The sequence below is a fragment of the Erythranthe guttata genome, chromosome 12 (assembly GCF_056151865.1).
Source record: "Erythranthe guttata isolate IM_541 chromosome 12, IM_541, whole genome shotgun sequence".
Classification (NCBI taxonomy): domain Eukaryota; kingdom Viridiplantae; phylum Streptophyta; class Magnoliopsida; order Lamiales; family Phrymaceae; genus Erythranthe; species Erythranthe guttata.
In genome coordinates, this window is record NC_142544.1 from 4,029,605 (window position 1) to 4,049,275 (window position 19,671).

General features: G+C 32.9%; 1 protein-coding gene and 2 long non-coding RNA genes across 4 annotated transcripts; 1 reads left to right on the forward strand and 2 right to left on the reverse strand.

Annotated features, from left to right (window-relative positions):
- Positions 1-5,707: 5,707 nt before the first annotated feature.
- On the reverse strand, positions 5,708-7,141 carry LOC148766257 (uncharacterized). Its single transcript, XR_016034981.1, has 2 exons — positions 7,040-7,141; positions 5,708-5,993 (listed from the first exon to the last, which is right to left on the reverse strand). It is a non-coding gene; the product is annotated as an uncharacterized LOC148766257 (long non-coding RNA).
- A 1,863-nt stretch (positions 7,142-9,004) lies between these two features.
- Positions 9,005-9,806, reverse strand: LOC148766258 (uncharacterized). The gene is made up of 2 exons (XR_016035117.1): positions 9,708-9,806; positions 9,005-9,263 (listed from the first exon to the last, which is right to left on the reverse strand). It is a non-coding gene; the product is annotated as an uncharacterized LOC148766258 (long non-coding RNA).
- A 4,829-nt stretch (positions 9,807-14,635) lies between these two features.
- DGK2 (diacylglycerol kinase 2) lies at positions 14,636-19,623 on the forward strand. Of its 2 annotated transcripts, none has more exons than XM_012984031.2 (8): positions 14,636-15,058; positions 15,987-17,209; positions 17,541-17,916; positions 18,024-18,100; positions 18,205-18,324; positions 18,423-18,587; positions 18,665-18,802; positions 19,019-19,623. In XM_012984031.2, exons 2-8 carry the CDS (start codon positions 16,094-16,096, stop codon positions 19,172-19,174), a joined length of 2,148 nt encoding a protein of 715 aa, XP_012839485.2. In that variant the 5' UTR covers positions 14,636-15,058; positions 15,987-16,093; the 3' UTR covers positions 19,175-19,623. The 2 variants fall into 2 exon arrangements, with proteins under 2 accessions (XP_012839485.2, XP_088683004.1); XM_088826878.1 differs by having other exon boundaries at positions 14,708-15,863; positions 15,914-17,209.
- The last annotated feature ends 48 nt before the right edge of the window (positions 19,624-19,671 follow it).

Here is a 19,671-nt window from a genome sequence, read left to right on the forward strand (position 1 = left end):
CTAAACACGATCAACTTTGAATTTTTGTTTCGATTTTTTTTTTTTAATTATATACTTTCTCTTTTTCTTCTTTTTTTCTCTTCCACCACCAACTTTTCTCTCATTTTTTATCGCACACGTTTTTTTAATTATTTTCTTTTTCTTTTTCAGTTTTTCCCCTTTCCCACTAAACACGATCAACTATGCATTTTTTTTCTCCATTTTTTTTCGTTTTCCTCTAAACATGATCTTCAACTTCTCTTCTTAACTTCCCCACTTTCTGTATGCAGTTTTTTTTCAAGGATTTCTCAATCTCACTCCATAAATTTCCCAATATATACATGTAGCCAAGAACATCCAAGAACACTAAGAATCACTTTATAGAGATTATTATTATTATTTGTTTTGTCATCTCTTTCATCTAATCAATAATCTATGCCGCCTTCGCATGTCAGGTTTTTGTGTTTTTCACGAGTATTTGATTTTTTACTACTTTTCATATTTTGATTTTCAAATTTCTTTAGTTCCACAATTGACAAAAAAATAGGGAGAGAGATGTCAGTATGTGTGACACATTTTAGAAGAGATTTGTGTTCATTTTCTAAATAGTCTCTACTTGGTTAGACATGTGTTCGCGGTGTAGAAAACGAGATTGCTTTTCTAGTTTTTCTATGTAATTTACTGAATGATATTAATATTATTACTTTCCATTTTATAATGTCACCCCATGCATCGCACAGAGAAAAATACTAGTTCTACTACTAAACCATCACATTTCTACTAAAATATTTAAAATATGCAATATATTTATTCTGTTAGGTCTAGTAGCTGAATGGATAATTTCGCTCATCTAACTAGGGGTGAGCAAAAAAAATCCGAGAACCGAAAAACCGACCCGAAATATGCCGTCCCGAAGCAAGAACCGCATATACGGTTTTTTATTTCCGCCGAACCGAAATTTTCGGTTCACACTCGGTTTTCCAAGTGGTTAACCGAGCCGATGTACCGAACCGACCCGAAACGACGTCGTTTTGATAGGGCCTAATATATATTCCTGATTTTTCGTGATTGTTGTTTCTTTTTTAATTTTTTTAAATGTTGTGATGTGATTTTTTTGTGTATGGGCTGATTTTGTGCTGAGTTTTGGGTTTTTTTTTTTGACACTTTTGGGCTTTGTTGGTTCAAAATGGGCTGAATTATTTTTAGTATATTTTGGGCTTATTTAGATTTGTTTTAGAGAAAAAAAAGGCTGAAAACCGACCCGAAAACCGGAACCGTTAAGAAACCGAACCGAGAATTTAGGAACCGAAAAAAAACCGAAACCGAAAAAAAAACCGAAAAACCGACTAGAACCGAACCGACATGAACCGACCGGTTTGGTTTTTGGTTCTTTGTGAACCGACCATTTCGGTTCCAGGTTCGGTTTGAGGCTAAAACCGACCCGATCCGAGCCGATCTCACCCCTACATCTAACTGAGTTAACTAAAAGTTGACAATTCCTTTTATAAATATTTTAAATTCGGGAACTTTTGGATATAAGATACTTTCTAAGTATTTGAATGAAAAATTTGTTAATGCTTGAGGATTTTTTGGTATAAATTGCCATAATTTATAGGACAATACCCATATATAAATTGAAACGTGTTATTTTCACCCTCAAAATATCTTATTTCATCACTAAATTCAATATATTTCATACTTAATAAATCGTCCACCACTAAACTAATTAAAATATTTATAAAAAGAACTTCACTATTTTTTGCTGGAATCTTTAACGCAAAATCTCACCCTCTCTATCTTAAGTGCAAAATACCTTCATTGAAGAAAAAACATCTTGGTCAAAAAGAGTAGGAATTTCATGTTCTTGGATAAATAAATTAAGAGTGTTTATATGGAAAGTCTCGACCTTCCTCCATAATTGGCCAGTTTTATCTCAACATAATTGTTTTTCCTCAACAAACAAAAAATTACATAATGTGCATGGCCGTTGCCTTGGGTCTCGGAAAAATCGAAAACTTTTAGGGCCTTCAATTATGTGAAATGTTGAGATAACTATTGAGCTACAAAATGCTAATAAGAATTGCCTTTAACAATGTTGGTTAAGTTGTTCTCATATGTTTTTGTGTGTTGCGTGTTCGATTCCTTAGACTTACCGTCTAGAAGTTGCCTTTCCTCTCTCTTTGTTTTGTTTATTCTTTTTCTTTTTTTAATTTTACTTTTAATTTCCCTCTTTTTTTCCTTTTTAATTTTATTTTTTAATATCCCTCTTTTTTCTTTTTAATTTTATATTTTGAATTTCCCAAATTTCCCTCTTTTTTCTTTCTGATTTTATTTTTTTAATTTCCCTCCTTTTTTTTTTCTTTTCTTCTCTATTGAATGAGAAGCTAAGAATTAATTAACTTTATCTGTCAGTATCTATCGCACAATGAGCAATGTAAAGTTTGAGTTGGAATATTAAAAAAAAATCACAAACGGAGCTCTTAGATTTAAATAAATTATCTTGCAAAAATATATTGAAGATAAAGTTGTGGAATTGTGGTTGATGAATGAGTTGATAAGTCAAAATAAAGTTGGTAATTAAGAGGGCCTCGTTTTCGTTTCTTGCCTCGGGCCTTCGAGACCCTGGGACCGGCCATGTGTGCAGATCATCTGATATGGAAGTTTAAATATCTTGTAATAAAAAAATGAAGCTTTTTGTTTTGCCTGCTCTTCTTCTACTTTTAGTCAATATAAGATTATTTGATGAAAATTCGGTTGTATTATTTGACCACGAAAGATCCATAAAAGGCTAGATAGGCCTCATTATAATATAATATTTTCGTCAACCCGGGAAGTTATTTAGTTAATTATTGTGAATCTTCCCAGCTAAACGAGGCCTTAAGTTACAAGTATTGTCAGAACTATTCATTTCAGTCATCTATCATACATCGGATTTATAATTCTATTTTTAGTATTCTTAGGGATCGTTATACCTATATCAGACTGAAGTAGATGAGATTGAATTAATTCTCTACTGACTAATTAATTATTTAGTTAAAGTGTGTTTCGTTAAGCTTATAAACTGTTAAAAATAGTTTGTGAGATGTTTAAAACATATAAGCTCTTTCAAAGTTTTGCGTATTTTTTAGAAAATATCTTAAAAATTCAAAAAATAAGCTGCTAAAGAGAATTTTGAAGATTTTTTTTATGAAATACCTCTACTCCACCTATTTTTCTTTACGGTCTTATAACGAATATCTTATAAGTTTATTATTCAAGTACTTTAAAAATTAATTTTAAAAATAACATGTAACAACTTATCTGACGTTAGATCTTATCAACTATTCAAAATAAGTTTAACCAATTTTTGATTTCTTTGACTAATTTCTATTAAATTTATGAAATTCGGTTATTATATATGAATTAACTTTAAAACCACATGGTTAACGATAGTAATAAATGATTTTACGGATATTATATTTTTTTTCCCTTCTTAGTCCCCTACAAAATTAATCGCAGGGAGATGGATGTTACTAATTTAATGAAATAATAAGACCTAATTGCGGGTTTCAACTATTGTAACGGGTTTGAAAACATACTAATTTTGTCAATCGGACGTTTTACTAGCCCCTATTATTTGATTAGTAGAACCTAATAGCGGAACAACACAAATCCTCGCCGTACATGCCCTATACCAATAGAGCAAAGGACACAACAAAGAAAAAAAACATAGGTCGGATCCTGCTGAAGATGACAAAAACATATCGAGATTGGCCCGAAGAGTGGCCACTTGCCCTCTAGAGGTATCGGACCTCCATTCGGACTTCCACCAGCACTAGGGGTTGGCATTCGGATTGGGTTATTCCGGTTATGACCCGTACCGGTCGAGTTTTATCCGACCGGATCGGGTAATTTTAAAGTCTACTGGGTTTTGCCGGGTTCGGGTATCCGGTGTTCTTTAACCGGGTCGGGTCCGGGTTTTAGAGTTGCTAATCGGGTATCCGATCGGGTACCCGGCAAAAAAAAAAAAAAACTACATAGCCCATTTTCACCCAAGCCCAACCCAATTGCTAGCTCATCTAATTTGATATCATCTATATATTCTTTTTATTATTTATTATTGAGTTCCATCTAATATATTTCATTTTGAACTTCCAATTCTTGTTTTTATATTCCAATAATTTGTTTAGTCGTTCAAGTTTTTATATTGGCACCTAACTTTTTTATTATTTTTTATAATACATAAATGACTTTGTAATATGTAATAGTTCGAATATCAACATTATTATTGAATATTGGTGTCAAAAAAAAAAAGAAAAAAAAAACCAAGCAGAAAAAAAGAAAAAAAAAGGAAGAAGAAGAAACCCGAAACCCGACCTGAAATAACCGGGTACCTGGTTGCCGGGTACCCGAATATTTCGGGTTGGGTTCGGGTAATGATTTCTATATAAAAAACCCGAGAAATCCAACCCGACCCGAATGCACACCCCTAACCAGCACTACTCCATACTCCTTGGTTTATGGGATGGAAGTAGTGTTGCCTAATGAATTGGAAGTTTCATCCATTAGGGTCGCCTGGAATCCAGAATACCGGAAGCATAATGGACTAATAGACAGGAGCCCTTAGGAATATTCTCTCTCAAAGAAAGGTACTCTACAACGACACAAGCGACGATGCTTTCGGGCAATCCGACTAGTGAGTGACTTGAGTAGACACACTTTTATGTAGACTCGTTTTATTATAATTTATTACTATTAACCACATCCAATATCCAATGATGGATAATTTACATCATATAATCGAGTTAATTAAAAGTTGAAAATTTTAAATCTTTTTTTAAATATTTAAATGCATATTTTTGGATATAAATTTTTTTCTAAGAATTTTAATAAATCATCTTTTAATGAGGAATTTATATATATTCTCATAATTTATAAAATTGTTTCTACTTACAGTATTTTTCACATATTAACAATCCCTAGTCTATCTCCCAACATCCAACTTCTGCCTTCTAACTAATCCCGTAATTGCGTTTGGTGAGAGGTCTCGGTGAACCTAATTCCTTCAAGTGCGCCTACTTTAATATAAGGCCAATTTTATTATTTTTTATTTAAAAAAAAAATAGTATTGTGTTACAAATTGAAAGGGAAGGTTTGCTAAAGGTCCCATTAATACTATAATCATATTGAAGTTTATATGGTTAGAAGTTAGAATACAAAAAGTAAACGCATGTACCTTGTATTTTATCGAGACGCTATACCTGATGAGATATACTAGCTGATTATCTAAACACATATACACATTGGTGTATCTATTTATGTGATTATATGCAGATCAACGGTTAATAACTTTTTGGTGTATTTTATCGGTTGTAACATCAAATAAACCTACATAATGTATTAACTTGAAACAATAGCCATTAAAAAAAGGCCAAATTACGGCAATTCCCCTGAGTTATGGTCAAATTAAGAAAAAAAATCCATATTGTTCCCGTCCTTTTAAATATTTTTTACATAAAATTTATGTAATTCGGTTATTTACCGAACCAAATTGTATATTTAGTTCGGTAAACGGTATGAAATGTTGGCGTACATGAATTTCGGTCCGATTTTACTGAATTAACATCCCTAAATTTAACTATAGAGATGTCTTTTCGTAAAATAATAAATAGTTGAGGGGTGGTTGTAATCCCTAAATAGGAGAGGGGTTTTCGTAATTTACCCTTAAAATAATTAAATCAAGAAGGCGTTTTTGATATAAGGAGCAATAATAGCCACATCCAAATTTTTTTATTTTTAAATCTCGAATTTATTTAAGCTAAATGGCACCTAATTAATAAATAATAATATGATATGATATGGTTATTTATTACATGGAAATTTGCAATTACAAGTATCGACGAAGACACATCGTCCTTGCGCAGAAGTGCCATGTCTTTTCTGACACTCTCGGTTGCATGTTGCTATGTCGCATAGCCCACGTCCCGGCAAAGGAACTTCTCCTGAACACGTTTGTGCCTTCACTTCCATCTTACCTATATTTATTACAAAATAAAATAAAAGAAAATATTATGTGATATGTTTAATTCCTTTTTTTTCTTTCATAAAATTAAACACGATTTAAATTTGAAAAAATAAAAAAGGGTAAATTACAAGGACCCCATGAGCAGTGGCGAATCCATGATTTTTGCTAAGAGTGTTCGAAATTGTAGAATAAAAAATTTAAATATCACTTTATAGAAATAGTGGACCAAAAATTTATAATTTACAAATTTTAGGTGAATTGTAGAAATATTTAAAGAGAAAAAGGTGAAAATGTTTAAGATTTGAAAAGGAAATCAATTTTTGAGAGTCGAAATTGTAGAATAAAAAATTTAAATATCACTTTTTAAAAATAGTGGACCAAAAATTTACAATTTACAAGACATATTAATGGATGCAGAGTATCTTTACCACCTCAACCAACAGCTTTTTTTGACAACTTATGTATAACAGTACTATCTGTCTAAAATCAAGGGTGTGCAACTGCACACCCTAGACCATTGGTGGATCCGCCACTGCCCATGAGTTAAGGTCTAATTACGAAAAAATCCCTCATTGTTTGCGTAATTACAAGCACCCCAAAACTAACGGACCGCAAAAAACCCTAACTGAACATAATAATTGTCTAAAATATTCATATGTTAAATAATTAAATGGGTAAGAGAAAAACAATCATAAATTTAATTTTCTAATTTTCTTATATTTGGCCGTAAAACTTTACACATAACCCCTTTTACACAAAACAGCTACTTAACACAAACAAAAAAATGTTTGAAAAAAAAAAGTTTATGAAATAAATTTATATAAAAAAATTTATAGAATTGTTTTACAAAATTTACAATTAGACCCCTAAGGGACTTATGGTCTATTTGATTATGTTATTGTTAACTATGTGAGGATAAGTTCGTTAGACAACGAATACTTTAGGGAGTGCTTGTATTGTAATTATGCAAACAATGAGAGTTTTTTCGTAATTAGGTCATATCTCAGGGTCCTTGTAATTTGCAAAAAAAAAAAAAATTAATTAATTAATATATACCTTGGAAGATTAGAAGTGCAAGTAGAAGAAGAGCAGACAAAATGGATTGCTTCATTTGAGATTTACTTGTGGATATATGTTTGTGAATGAGAATAATAATATATGGATTGTCCAATTATGTATTATATATATAGGGTAGAAGATAATTAGATTACATTAATTTAATTTTTTCTTTATCATAAAATTTTGTAGATGTTATGCATATAATCACATTCACTAATTCTTTTTGTTTAAGATAAGTAGGTAAATGACAAATCTCAAACAAAAGATAATTATATATTACATTATTAATGGACAATGTAACCCTATCAAGCTATCTAAGCATACTTTATGGGATTATTTGTAATACTGCTCTTTTTATTTATTTATTTATTGTTGATTATGATATTTCATGAATAAGATTTTTGACATATCGTTGGTTTGAGTTGTAAATTATAGTTTATTTATTTAGAGTTTTTTTTTTACATAAATATATATAGACCAAATATGGAGCTTGTAATTGTACTTCATTTGATATTTCAATGTCCATAGTTAAGTTAAATTTGTGGCTATCGCCCAATTTTGGCTTGGCTTGGGTTAAATATTTAAGAGTGGTGTTCTTTCCATCTCCATAGTATCTCAATTCACTACCAAAGATGTATAAAATATCATAAATACCCCTCAAATTTATAATCCATCACTCTTCTTTATATTTTTTTAATCTTCATGTGTTCTAAGTTATTCCTATTTTATTTTATTATTTAAACTTTTTAATTTTTTTAATTTTTGTTTTTGCATTGAAATATTAATTAAAAGATATTTAAACTTCTTTAGAAGAAGACCTCCAGTTATGTAATTTTCTTTTTGAGGAAACGAAATTATATTAAGCCAAACTGACCAATTCTAGAGGAAGTTCAGGACCTTCACAAGCACTTTTAATTTATTTATCAAAAAACGTAAATTTTTGCTCTTTTTGAACTTCAAAAATGTTTTTCTCTGGTGAAAATATTATTCATAAGGTGAAGAGGGTGAAATATTGATGTAAAGATTCTGAAAATGGTGGATTTTTTTTTATAAATATGTTAATTACTTTATCAATGGATGGTTTTTATAAATTTATAAAAATATAGGTGAAAGAAGAAGAAAAGGGTAAAATAGGAAACATATTTAATTTAGTGGTGAAATAAGACATTTTGAGGGTGAAAATAGCTCGTCTCATATTTAATTAGAAGCCCAATATTATACCATGTGTACGCTCTAGATCGAAATCCAATTAAAATGTATGGTGTCCAATAATTTGTGACAATTTTACTACAACTCGTTTAATTACATAATATCGAATTAACTTGAGTTAAGTTTGTTAGTTCGATCTCCAATCTCTTAGGAAGCTGTTGGTCCATGTGGCAAAAGAAGACTCTAAGCTGATCAACTAAGAGTTATGCACTCGAGTGTAGGGGATTGCAATTCCCTCTAACTATAGCTCATGTTGAGGTGGAACATGATGAATTGTGCAAGTGGCATCTTGCATATGCAAGTAGACACAACAACGGGAGCATTTAACAGAATGAAGACTCATCTAGCTTATTCATTTTATTGAGAGAGAGAGAGAGAGAGAGAGAGAGAGAGAGAGAGAGAGAGAGAGAGAGAGAGAGAGAGAGAGAGAGAGAGATTGTTGTTTGACGAAGAAAATTTTATTATGTAAAGTTTTCTTGTCTGATTTTTTGACATTGTAATTTCTAATTGTGTGTGAGGTGTTTGTGAATCAATAAAGAAGTAAGGGATACAAAATAATTTGATTTCAATTGAGTGAATTTGCCGAATCACTCTATTCTACAAATGACGAGCCCTCAATCTAATACTAGCAAATTAAATAATCAAACCCTACTACAATTTTTAAATTGAAGTTTGTTTGGTTACAAACACATTAACATAAGTATATATTGCATTTAGTGGCAAATAAAGTATTTAAAACAAAAAAAACATGCATTTGATACACACTCGTTAAGAAATTATTCATTTATTAATAAGATCTCCTTTTAATTCAATTTCGACCCCAATAAATAAATAATATATTAATGTGGACAAGGATATTGACACAAACAAGTATCAATGAAGTAGCATCTTCCCAGTGCCAAACTCCCATGCCTTTTCATACACTCATCCATACATTTTGCCCTCTCACATATATCCAATCCCTTTTCAGGACGTTCCTCTTTGCATATTTTTGCCTTAACCTCAATATTACCTGCATTAACAACTATCATTTAATTAAAATACATTTATTATAGTTTTCACCCCTCAAGTTTGGACATGTTTCATATTTGGTTGCCCATGTAAAAAACAAAAAAACAATTAAGGGCAGTGATGGTGACATGTTTGATTCCAATTGTACTAACGGTAATTTTTGAAACATGAAGGACCAAATATGTTTTTTTATGAACTTGAGGGACCAAATGTGAAATTAGTGCAAACTTGAGAGATGAAAACTGTATTTTTCCCCTCTTGAATATGGATCTTCCACACGCTATAGAAAATAATGGCATGATCATATCACACATTCGATAACCATGCGATGAAATTGATGTGTGTTGGAATGTGTATTCCGAAGTTTTTGAAACGGAATCGGAAAAATAAAATAAATAAATAAATAAACAAGCACAAAAAAAAGAAGTTGAAGATTATTTATTACCTAGAAGTATAAGTAGAAGGAAAACAGGCAAGACAAAATGCTTCATTGTTGTGATTTACTTGTGTTCTAGTCTCTAGATGTCTGCAGATGAGAAAAGATATTTTGATGGTCGTGTTTCAACTTCGTTTTATAGGGCAAGTTTAGAATGCTTAGGATTAATTAAACTAATTATTTTTCTATTTAATTTGCAGATTACAATATATTTGATTCTTATTTTGTAAATCTTATTGTAATAATTTCCAAGATTATGAATTTCGATCACCACACTTGTTACCATTTGTGAATTAGGATTTAATATTTTAATTTATGTAGGATTATTTACTTTCCTTGTTAGCCTATATTTAGTCATTTAATTTGAGTTTATTGCATTTAGTACCCCTATATTATATCAAACTGCTAAAACAAACTGAAATGCTAAATCCCGTATTATTTATTTCTTTTAAATTATTTGTTTATTTAGACTGAGCCTTGGTAAGCTCAAACTCGGCCCATAGTTTAATCGGGTTTAATGAAACTGGTCAAACTCGGCCCGACTCACAACTAATCGGGCTCGGCTCAAATAAAATAGGGCTGAGCTATCGGGCTTCGGGCAGACCCACCTCAATTGTCGGTCCTATGCATAAGTTTCTGACCAACCAGTTTTATTATTCTAAGTTCAGAGGTTATATCTCTTAGGCCAATAAACCCGTCGCGTTAATATGTGTTACAAACACTAGTAGAAAAATGATTTTTTACTACGACCATTAACCGTAGCAAAATGTATTAAATTCGTAATAAAAAGACTTTTGCTACGCATTTACGGCCGTGACAAAAACTTTGGTACAGTAAATTGCTGTACCAAATACTTTTTTGCTACGGTAAATCCTAGTATTTACTACGACTTCAAAATTGTTCCGGTAAAAAATACATTTTATTACGATTTTTTACCGTAGCAAAAAAATTCGTAGTATAAAGCAAATTTTCTACTAGTGAAATTAAGGCAAAATCAATGTATATGCCAAAATTAGCCTCAATCGTTTAAACCCAATTTTTAATTGTAACCCCAATTTAACTTCAATTTTATCAATTTTGACCACAAAAGTTCAATTTTGACTTTTTTCTTTTTTTAAACTATTTCTTTTGCCGTCAGTTTCAGGCGTTGATTTTTTTTTTTAATCCTTATTTTTTTGTTATGCGCTTCGCTGAACGTTGATAGTAATTGTACTGTCAACTGACATTAATGTACTGTCGTTGACAGTACAATTACTGTAAACACCAAAATATTACTGTCAACCACATCAATATTATTATTTTGACTTTTTTAATTTGTTATTTTGTTGACCAGTCAACGTAATAATATTAGTTTCGTTGATGTTAAAAATTACTGTAATTTGTTATTTTGTTGACCAGTTATTTTTAATTTATTTTTTTTCCTTTTTTGTTTTAATAATTAGACCACGCATGGAGGTGGTAATTGTACTTAAATGATATTTCGATGTTCATAGCATGGGATTAGTATTTAATTATAGGCCCAATATTGTTCCACATGAACTCAGGGCCGTTCCTGAGATTTTAGCCCCCTATGCGGGATTTGAAGATGATTGAAAAATGGGGCCCTTCTAAACTTTACGTTAAAACTCATTTTTTCTAAAAAAAATGATAATTTCTATGTTAACTCGTTTTTATAAGGTATATGCCAGAGGCAATGCTATAAATTTTTGGTATAGTGATGTTAAAGTTTTTGGAGTGCCCTCAATTTTTTTTAAGGATAATTTTCCTTAAGTAGTGTAAATATATAAAAATAAATAGCTAATGTACTATAAATTTAATAATTGGGGGCCCTCATGATAACAGGAATTTCAGAAATAAGTAAAAATCGTTGATCAATATATATTTATGAATTAGGTTCTCAATAATTATATATATAATATAGATTTTTCTGAATAAATACTAATATATTAAGGGTATAAAAAAATTTGGGGGCCTAAATTTTTACAAAAATCCGGGGGCCTAGACGACCGCCTACTTCGTTTCCAATGAAAATGGACAATGTCTAATAAAATAAAGGGGTCTTACGATATAAGTCCTTAGTGACAAAAAAATATTATACTAAATGACAAGTTCAACTAAACATTTGCTACAAATCATTCGTAAAATTTGTTATGAAAATGCCCCCCCCACTCACAAATTTATAAATTCAAAATATGCATTAAGTGGAATTCAAATTGCATTTATCATCTTTGTAGCCTGCAATATTTTCATTTTTCCATCTAATATCTTAATTTTTTTTTACGTAAAACACGCGTTTTTCTTTCTTTTTGTTTTTTTTCCCTTCATTTTCACATTTTTAAAATATTATAAAAAAAAAATCCCTCTTTCCTATATAATATGGAAAATTATAAAAAGAAACATGTTTTATATTTTTTAATTCAATTTACCTATATATATATTTTTTAATTTAATATGTTGTTAATACCGTAGTAGATTATGGTATACTACGGTGTACTATGATTACTGCGGTGTACTAATGTTTACTATGACGTAGTATTCCAAACCGTAGCATCAATACAAATTCTTAGTTGTGACCAAACCCTAACAGCCAACAATTCGCAGCTGCCGCCAACTCCTATCCACCAAACCCTAGCTGTCAACCAAAATCCTAGCGCCGTAAAAAAATCATAGGTTAATAAAAATTGCCTCCCACCATCGATCTAACCTCACACCACCATCTTCAGTGGCCATCTCCACCATAACCATCACCTCTATAACCACGACCACCACCATCATCACTGTAGACATCGCCACTCATTTGCACCCTTCTTTACCCGCCCTCTCCACTGCATCGCCGCCGAGGTCTCTAAGAACCTCGAAATCTTCAGATGTGTCGCCCCTTTCAACTTCCTCTACTGCTCCGCGATGGATTTGGAGTAGATCCTCAAAATCTTCAAATCTCGGCGGTGCCAGCATCCTCTGTTACCCGCCCATCGATTTACAAGAGAGAGATAATGAAATGGGTTGGGCGGCATAAATAGAGAGAGAGAGAGAGAGAGAGAGAGAGAGAGAGAGAGAGAGAGAGAGAGAGAGAGAGAGAGAGAGAGAGAGAGAGAGAGAGAGAGAGAGAGAGAGAGAGAGAGAGAGAGAGAGAGAGAGAGAGAGAGAGAGTTGGAACGGTTGAAAAGAAGAGAGAAAAGGCTGGCGTGAGGCGACTGGAAAAAGAAACAGTGTATGAAGAGAGAATGAGAGGAATGATAGATAAACCTAATCTTTTATTATTTATATTAAGGGTATTTTGTGGTTAAACAAAAATAAAAGGATGTGGGTCAAATTTTATTTTGAACCAAGGATTTAGTTAAAATATTTTATTTGATGTTGTCATCCACTTCAAATTAAGCTTGTGTTGAGGGACTCCTAGCATATAACCCCTAAAATAAAAAGGGAGAATGTGAGACACCCCCTAGTTTTGAAACTATATTTGAGAAGGCCAATGAGTTTTTTTATCCTAGTCAAAAATTCAAATTATAATCTTAATTAAATGATATTTTGTATGCTCGGTGAATCTTTTAGGTCCAATTTTATGATTTACCCCTCGAAAATTTTCCTGCATTTGAACGACATGCCTTTCGTAATTAAATGATATTTCGTAGGTTTGGTGAATCTTTTAGGTCCAATTTTATGATTTACCCCTTGAAAATTTTGATTTATGATTTTTACTATATAGTAACATGGAGTAACATGTACTCATGTAAGAGTTACGAGGGGAGAAGATGCTGGTGATGTATATGTATATCAATAGGTGATAGTGTGTGTGTATGTGTGTGTGCAGATTCAAATTTGAAGCAAAATTCGTTGTTTGTTTAACTCTTTTTCTTTTTAACAGGTCTTGGTGTTTGAACTACTGTATAGTAAATTGTTGCGGAGTGGACTTTGTGTTCGTCGTTCAAAACAAGTTGTTATCGTGTTGAAAACTGAGATTTGAGTCAAATTTAGTCATATAGATAACTATAGTCACATGTCTTGGTGTTTGAACAACTTATGTGCACTAAGTTTTTGCCGAGAGGACATGGTGTTCGTCAAATCAAAATAATTTATTGCAACCGATAGATTGGAGTTGTTGTCGTGTTGAAAAGTAAGATTTGAAGCTATAAATACAGATTACACTATATGAGATTATACTCACATAGTCACATGTGGTCATATACATGTAGTCATATATAGTCACATGTAGTAATATATAGTTATATATAAACTATGTGATTTTCCTGATGTATAGGGATGTTGATGATTGTGTTTTTCCAATTTTTTTGTTAGCTACTAATTGATTTACAATATCAAGATTCAAATTGTGAATTTTGTTGTTGGTGTAGATGAATTTTTTTTTATTATATAATCAACGGTCTACATAATCGGTGTAAAAAGACATAAAAAGACAGTACATGACTACATATCTATACATGACTATAGAACTTGTAGTATACTATATCACATGTAGTGATTTTAGTACAATAAATTTATCAAAATTTGAATTAATAGGAAAATACAACAATAATAAAAAAAAACACTAAATATATATGAATAAAAAATAAACAAAAATAATTAAAATTAGAAATCAACGAAAATGGTAAATGCAAGTCCAAATATGTTAAATGCAATTGGTGGAAATGTTGAATGCAGTTAGAGAAAATTGCACAGAGGCACAATAGTACTTTTACATCTACAGAGGAGTATCTCGAAAAAAGAATTTTAGGGAACCGACACCATCGAATATATTTCCAGTATTAAGAGTGTGTATGAAATCATTGAAATGGCCCAAATAAAAAATCCAGGGGTTTGTACTTAGTACCGTGTATTTATTTAGTTATATATAAAAACTAATTAAGTTTGAACCAAGTAAAGTCCTTTTACTTAATATATATTATTTCAATAAAATATTATTAGGTGTATTTTATTGTGTACGCAAATCTCTACTTTGTTCAACACATCACGCAAAAAGACATCTCACACAGTTTTACCGACTGGAATCAGAGAGAGAGAGAGAGAGAGAGAGAGAGAGTTTTAGAGAGAGAGGGAGAGAGTTTTAGAGAGAGAGAGAAAGGGGCTTCGATATTTCCCAAAGGGCCCGCCGTGTTTTTTGCGTAGGAAAATCCCGCCACATAACTTTTTCTTTCTCCTCATTCACGAAGAAAAGCTTTCCTTTTTCCCTCCTCTTCTCTCTCTCTCCTCTCTTTCTCTCTCTAGCAATTTGATTGATTGATTGATACTGTTTCATTGTATAAGATCTCGCACCGCGCATAAATCTTCAATTTCTCCTCCCCATTTTATTGATTTTTTCCCCCTTTCTGGGTTTCTTCTCCCCCCCCTTCCTTTTTCATCAGGTTTTCTCTCTCTTCTCTCTCTCTCTCTCTCTCTCTCTCTCTCTCTCTCTCTCTCTCTCTCTCTCTCTCTCTCTGTGTTTGTTGCCGATGTGTTAACGTTGTTTCCGTTTTTATGATCTGTTGGTAGCTGAAAGAGAATTATTATTTATGATCTTATTTTATGATCTGTTGGTAGAGGAGATTCTGCAAACATTGGGTTGTTTGATTTTGATTTTTGTTTTTTTATTTGTTATTTTTTTGAATGATTGATATATGATTGAGATATGCTGTGTGTGGAATTGTGTCCGTAATTGAGTTTGCGATTTGGTTGAGCATATTTGGATCTGTATAATTTTTGTTGTGTGATCATCTATGAGTTAATCATGTTTTATATGTATATAATCTTATGAGATTGGAATTTGGGGTTTGTCGATTAATCTAACATCTAAAAAATTTATCTGGCGTTCGTTTGGACTCTTCCTTGTAGTTAAATTATTACCATTTCGTTTTGGGGTTGAATACTTTCGGAATACGAGATCGATAAAGACTTAGTTATCAAAATCAACCAGTGCCCAATTTTTTGTTCATGTATGACTAGATTATCTAGCTACCTGTGCCTGCTATCGAGTTAAAAAAAATGATATTGAACCAATGTTGGTAATCAACTCGTGTTCGAGAATTGCAAGTCAAAATCATATCCATGTCATTTTATTATATTTCTATCGGATGGTCTGTCTGTTGATGTCTAGATTGTGATTATCTAGGTATCGTACTTCCATAGTTGCTGAGTTTCTTTCTAATTATTGTTACCTGTATTTGTCTTCTCGTATTTGCTGGAATAAGTTTTCTTGTTCAAGTATAATATTTCACTATCAGGGGCTTCATTATTTCATTCATTCTCGTACTTTGCTGTTGTATTGATGTTTCTTTTTCTTCTCGTCTCTTGCAGTACCACACTCTCCACTTGTCGGGTTTTCATCCCATTATTTGCTTTCTCCAGAAACTACAGTGTACTTCTGAACAAGAATTCAAAGCGACAATGAATTTCTTACATTCATGATGAATGACTTAAGCATTCCTATTTTAAGGTTTCTTGCCAGTTCAAGCCTGGATTACGGCTACATCTTTGGATGGATAATCACAGGGTTCTTTGGGCTTTTCGCTCTCGTATACGCATTCTTGAAATGGCAGAGAAGGACATCTCTTAACTGGCTTAAAGCTGCTTCCAGGGCAAAAAAGCGAGCCTGGAAGAAGCTAAAAGTTCCGTTATCACATCACACATGGATGGATGATGTGGCGTCTGGTGGACTGCCATCGACATGTTGTGTCTGCCTAAATTCCCTAATCTACCCTCAGACTTTAGGAACAAAATCTCTCTCCCGCTTGCCTATACATCGCTGTTCGGTTTGTGGTGTTGCGTCTCATTTCCGTTGCTCCCAATTTGCAGCAAAAGACTGCAAGTGTGTAGTGCAAGCAGGTTATGACACAATTCAGCACCATTGGTCCGAAAGATGGTTTAACGTGGACGATAATCCTGAGATGTCTGCCTTTTGTTTTTACTGCGATGAACCGTGTGGTATCCCTTTCATCGATTCATCTCCAGCGTGGTATTGCTTATGGTGTCAGCGAATCATACATGTCAAGTGCCAGGTTAAGATGTCTGAAGAATCCGGTGATGTTTGTGATCTAGGTGCTCACAGAAGAGTCATTCTTTCTCCGCTTTGTGTCAAAAGTGCCGAAAGCGAGATGTTGAGTTCCATTACCGAAGAAATCATTGCTTCAACAGTTCGTGGACAGATTAGAAGAAAGCGACATCGAAATAGACATGGAAGTAATCGGTACATTAATGGCAAGGAGCCAGAAAGTTTTGCTGTCAAAAGAGCGGTTCTCAATGTGCTCAAAGGTCTTGTTGGGCTTCAAAGTTCTAGCATTAAGAAAAGCAACGATCCGTTTCTGAATGCTGGCAAAGTTCTTAGCAAGCGAGGCTCTCTGAATGATTTAGCCAGTAAGAATAATGAAGTCGATTTTTGTGACAAAAAATTAAAGAAGTATACTATTCTCGACTTGCCTTCAGATGCCAGACCACTTCTGGTTTTTATTAATGCCAAGAGCGGAGCACAAAACGGGCCTATCTTGCGGAGAAGATTGAACATGCTATTGAATCCCGTGCAGGTAAAGTTTCACATTTTCAATAGATTATTATTTATTAATTGCCGTATTTTGTCTATTTCCGTCTATTCGTTGATTAGTACGATCATGTAATGGCAATGAGGTTTCAGTAACTTCATATTTAATTTGCTCAGTCCTTCAAGTAAGTACTCATGCTCATGCTCATCATCAAGTAATCATTTTCCCTCTATTTTTGTTTAACTTCGACTACCGATTAGAAAATAGGCTTCAATAGTTACATGTAATCAAGCATATTATTATTTTCAAATTCCCAAACTCTTCTAGATGTTGAAAGTGTCTCTAATTTAGTTGCATATCATTAATTCTTTTGCAGGTAATTGAACTCAGTTCCTCTCAAGGTCCCGAGGCTGGGTTAGATCTATTCAGCAACGTGCAATACTTTAGGGTTTTGGTTTGTGGTGGTGATGGAACAGTTGCTTGGGTACTTAATGCAATAGAGAGATATAATTTCGAGTCACCCCCGCCGGTTGCAGTTCTTCCTTTAGGTACTGGAAATGATTTGTCGAGGGCTCTGCACTGGGGTGGGGGGTTTTCTGTCGTTGAAGGACAAGGTGCTTTGAGCACTTTTTTGCACGACATAGACCATGCAGCAGTTACTATGCTCGACCGCTGGAAAATCAATATAACAGAGGAAGGTTCCGGCGGTGAACCTAGTAAAGTTAAATCAAAGTTCATGATGAACTACTTAGGTAATTTTCAGAGCTCTCTTCTTTTTAAGGGACTCCATCCTCAAATAGTTTCGTAGTTTTGATCGGTTCTCTTGGTTTTGAATAATCTCATGTTTTGTCTGCTGTAGGTATTGGATGTGATGCAAAGGTTGCATATGAATTTCACACGAATAGGGAAGAAAACCCGGAGAAGTTTTACAGTCAGGTGAGAAGTTCTTACCTCTTTTTCCTTAATGTTTTAGGAAACTTATCCGTGCTTCGATTTTTTTTCATTTCTCTCTCACGTGGCTGACTTAAATCGTGCAACAGTTTGTGAATAAACTAAGATACGCGAAAGAAGGTGCCAGGGATATGATGGACAGAGCTTGTGCTGACTTGCCATGGCAAGTCTGGCTGGAAGTCGACGAAAAAGATATCGAGATACCAAAAGTATGCATTTTATCACTTGGTTGATCCAAGTATTTGTACTTTTTTTTTTAATGTTATAATGCACATTCTTATGTGATTTTTTTTTTTTTAAAACTCAGGATGCGGAGGGTTTAATTGTGCTCAACATTGGCAGCTACATGGGAGGAGTTGACCTCTGGCAAAATGATTATGAGCATGACGATAATTTCAATCATCAGTACATGCACGACAAAATGCTTGAAGTTGTATGCGTTACTGGATCATGGCACCTCGGCAAACTCCAGGTTCAAATTAACTTCATCCTCAATATATGAGATATTCTTTTGCAGAAGATGTAGTAATAATTAGTTATATTGTGCAGGTCGGACTTTCACAAGCAACTAGGTTAGCACAGGGGAAAGTTATAAAGATACACGTCTCCAGTCCGTTCCCTGTGCAAATTGACGGGGAACCTTTTATACAGCAACCTGGATGTTTAGAAATAACACACGACGGACAGGTAATAATACTATGGCTCGATAAAATATCTCACATTTTTCGGAACCACTGATATTTTAACTATTTGAGTGTAAGAAAATTTGAAATTAATATATATATATATATATATATATATATATATATATATATATATATATATACATAATGTTTTGCTTTATATAGTTTTTTATTTTATTTTGTGCAAATGCAAGACTGAAACTTTTAGCTGCTCGTTTAGGTATTTATGCTTCGAAAAGCATCCGGGACGGAAGGACCAAGAGGCCATGCAGCAGCTATAATGTCGGAAGTTTTGGTAGACGCAGAATGTAAAGGCGTTATCAATGCTTCTCAAAAGAAATTACTTCTTCAAGAGATTGCTCTCCAGCTTTCTTGATCCTTTTTTTTTTGTTTTGGTTTTCCACAAGTTAAGCTTTGCTAATGATTCCCATAGCTTACTAAAAATATATACATAGTTAACATTCACTCTATCAATATTTCGACTAACAATAGTTGGTCAGGGAAAGAGAAGTATCTCTATTCCCCAGAGTTTTAACTCACAAACGTAGGTATACTCTAGGAATTTGCCATGAGGTTCGACGTGTTTTCGGTTTTTTTCATTTTTTTTTTTGAGTAGATATTTTTGTTGATGTAAGATAGGTAGTTTAGTCTCCGATTGAAAATGTACTTAGAGATGCGTGTATATCCAATACCGTGAAGAGTGAACTCTCTCGTGATTCTATCGTTTAGACAATGTTTTGTTGCTCCTGTATGGAAAATTATATTCTGATGTTGAAGTTGATTTTTGGTGAAGTAATAGAAGTTTCTCGATTTTGTTATCGGATACTTGATGAATTTATTGCTCTCGATGTTTTATTTGGTATGTTGTAAAAC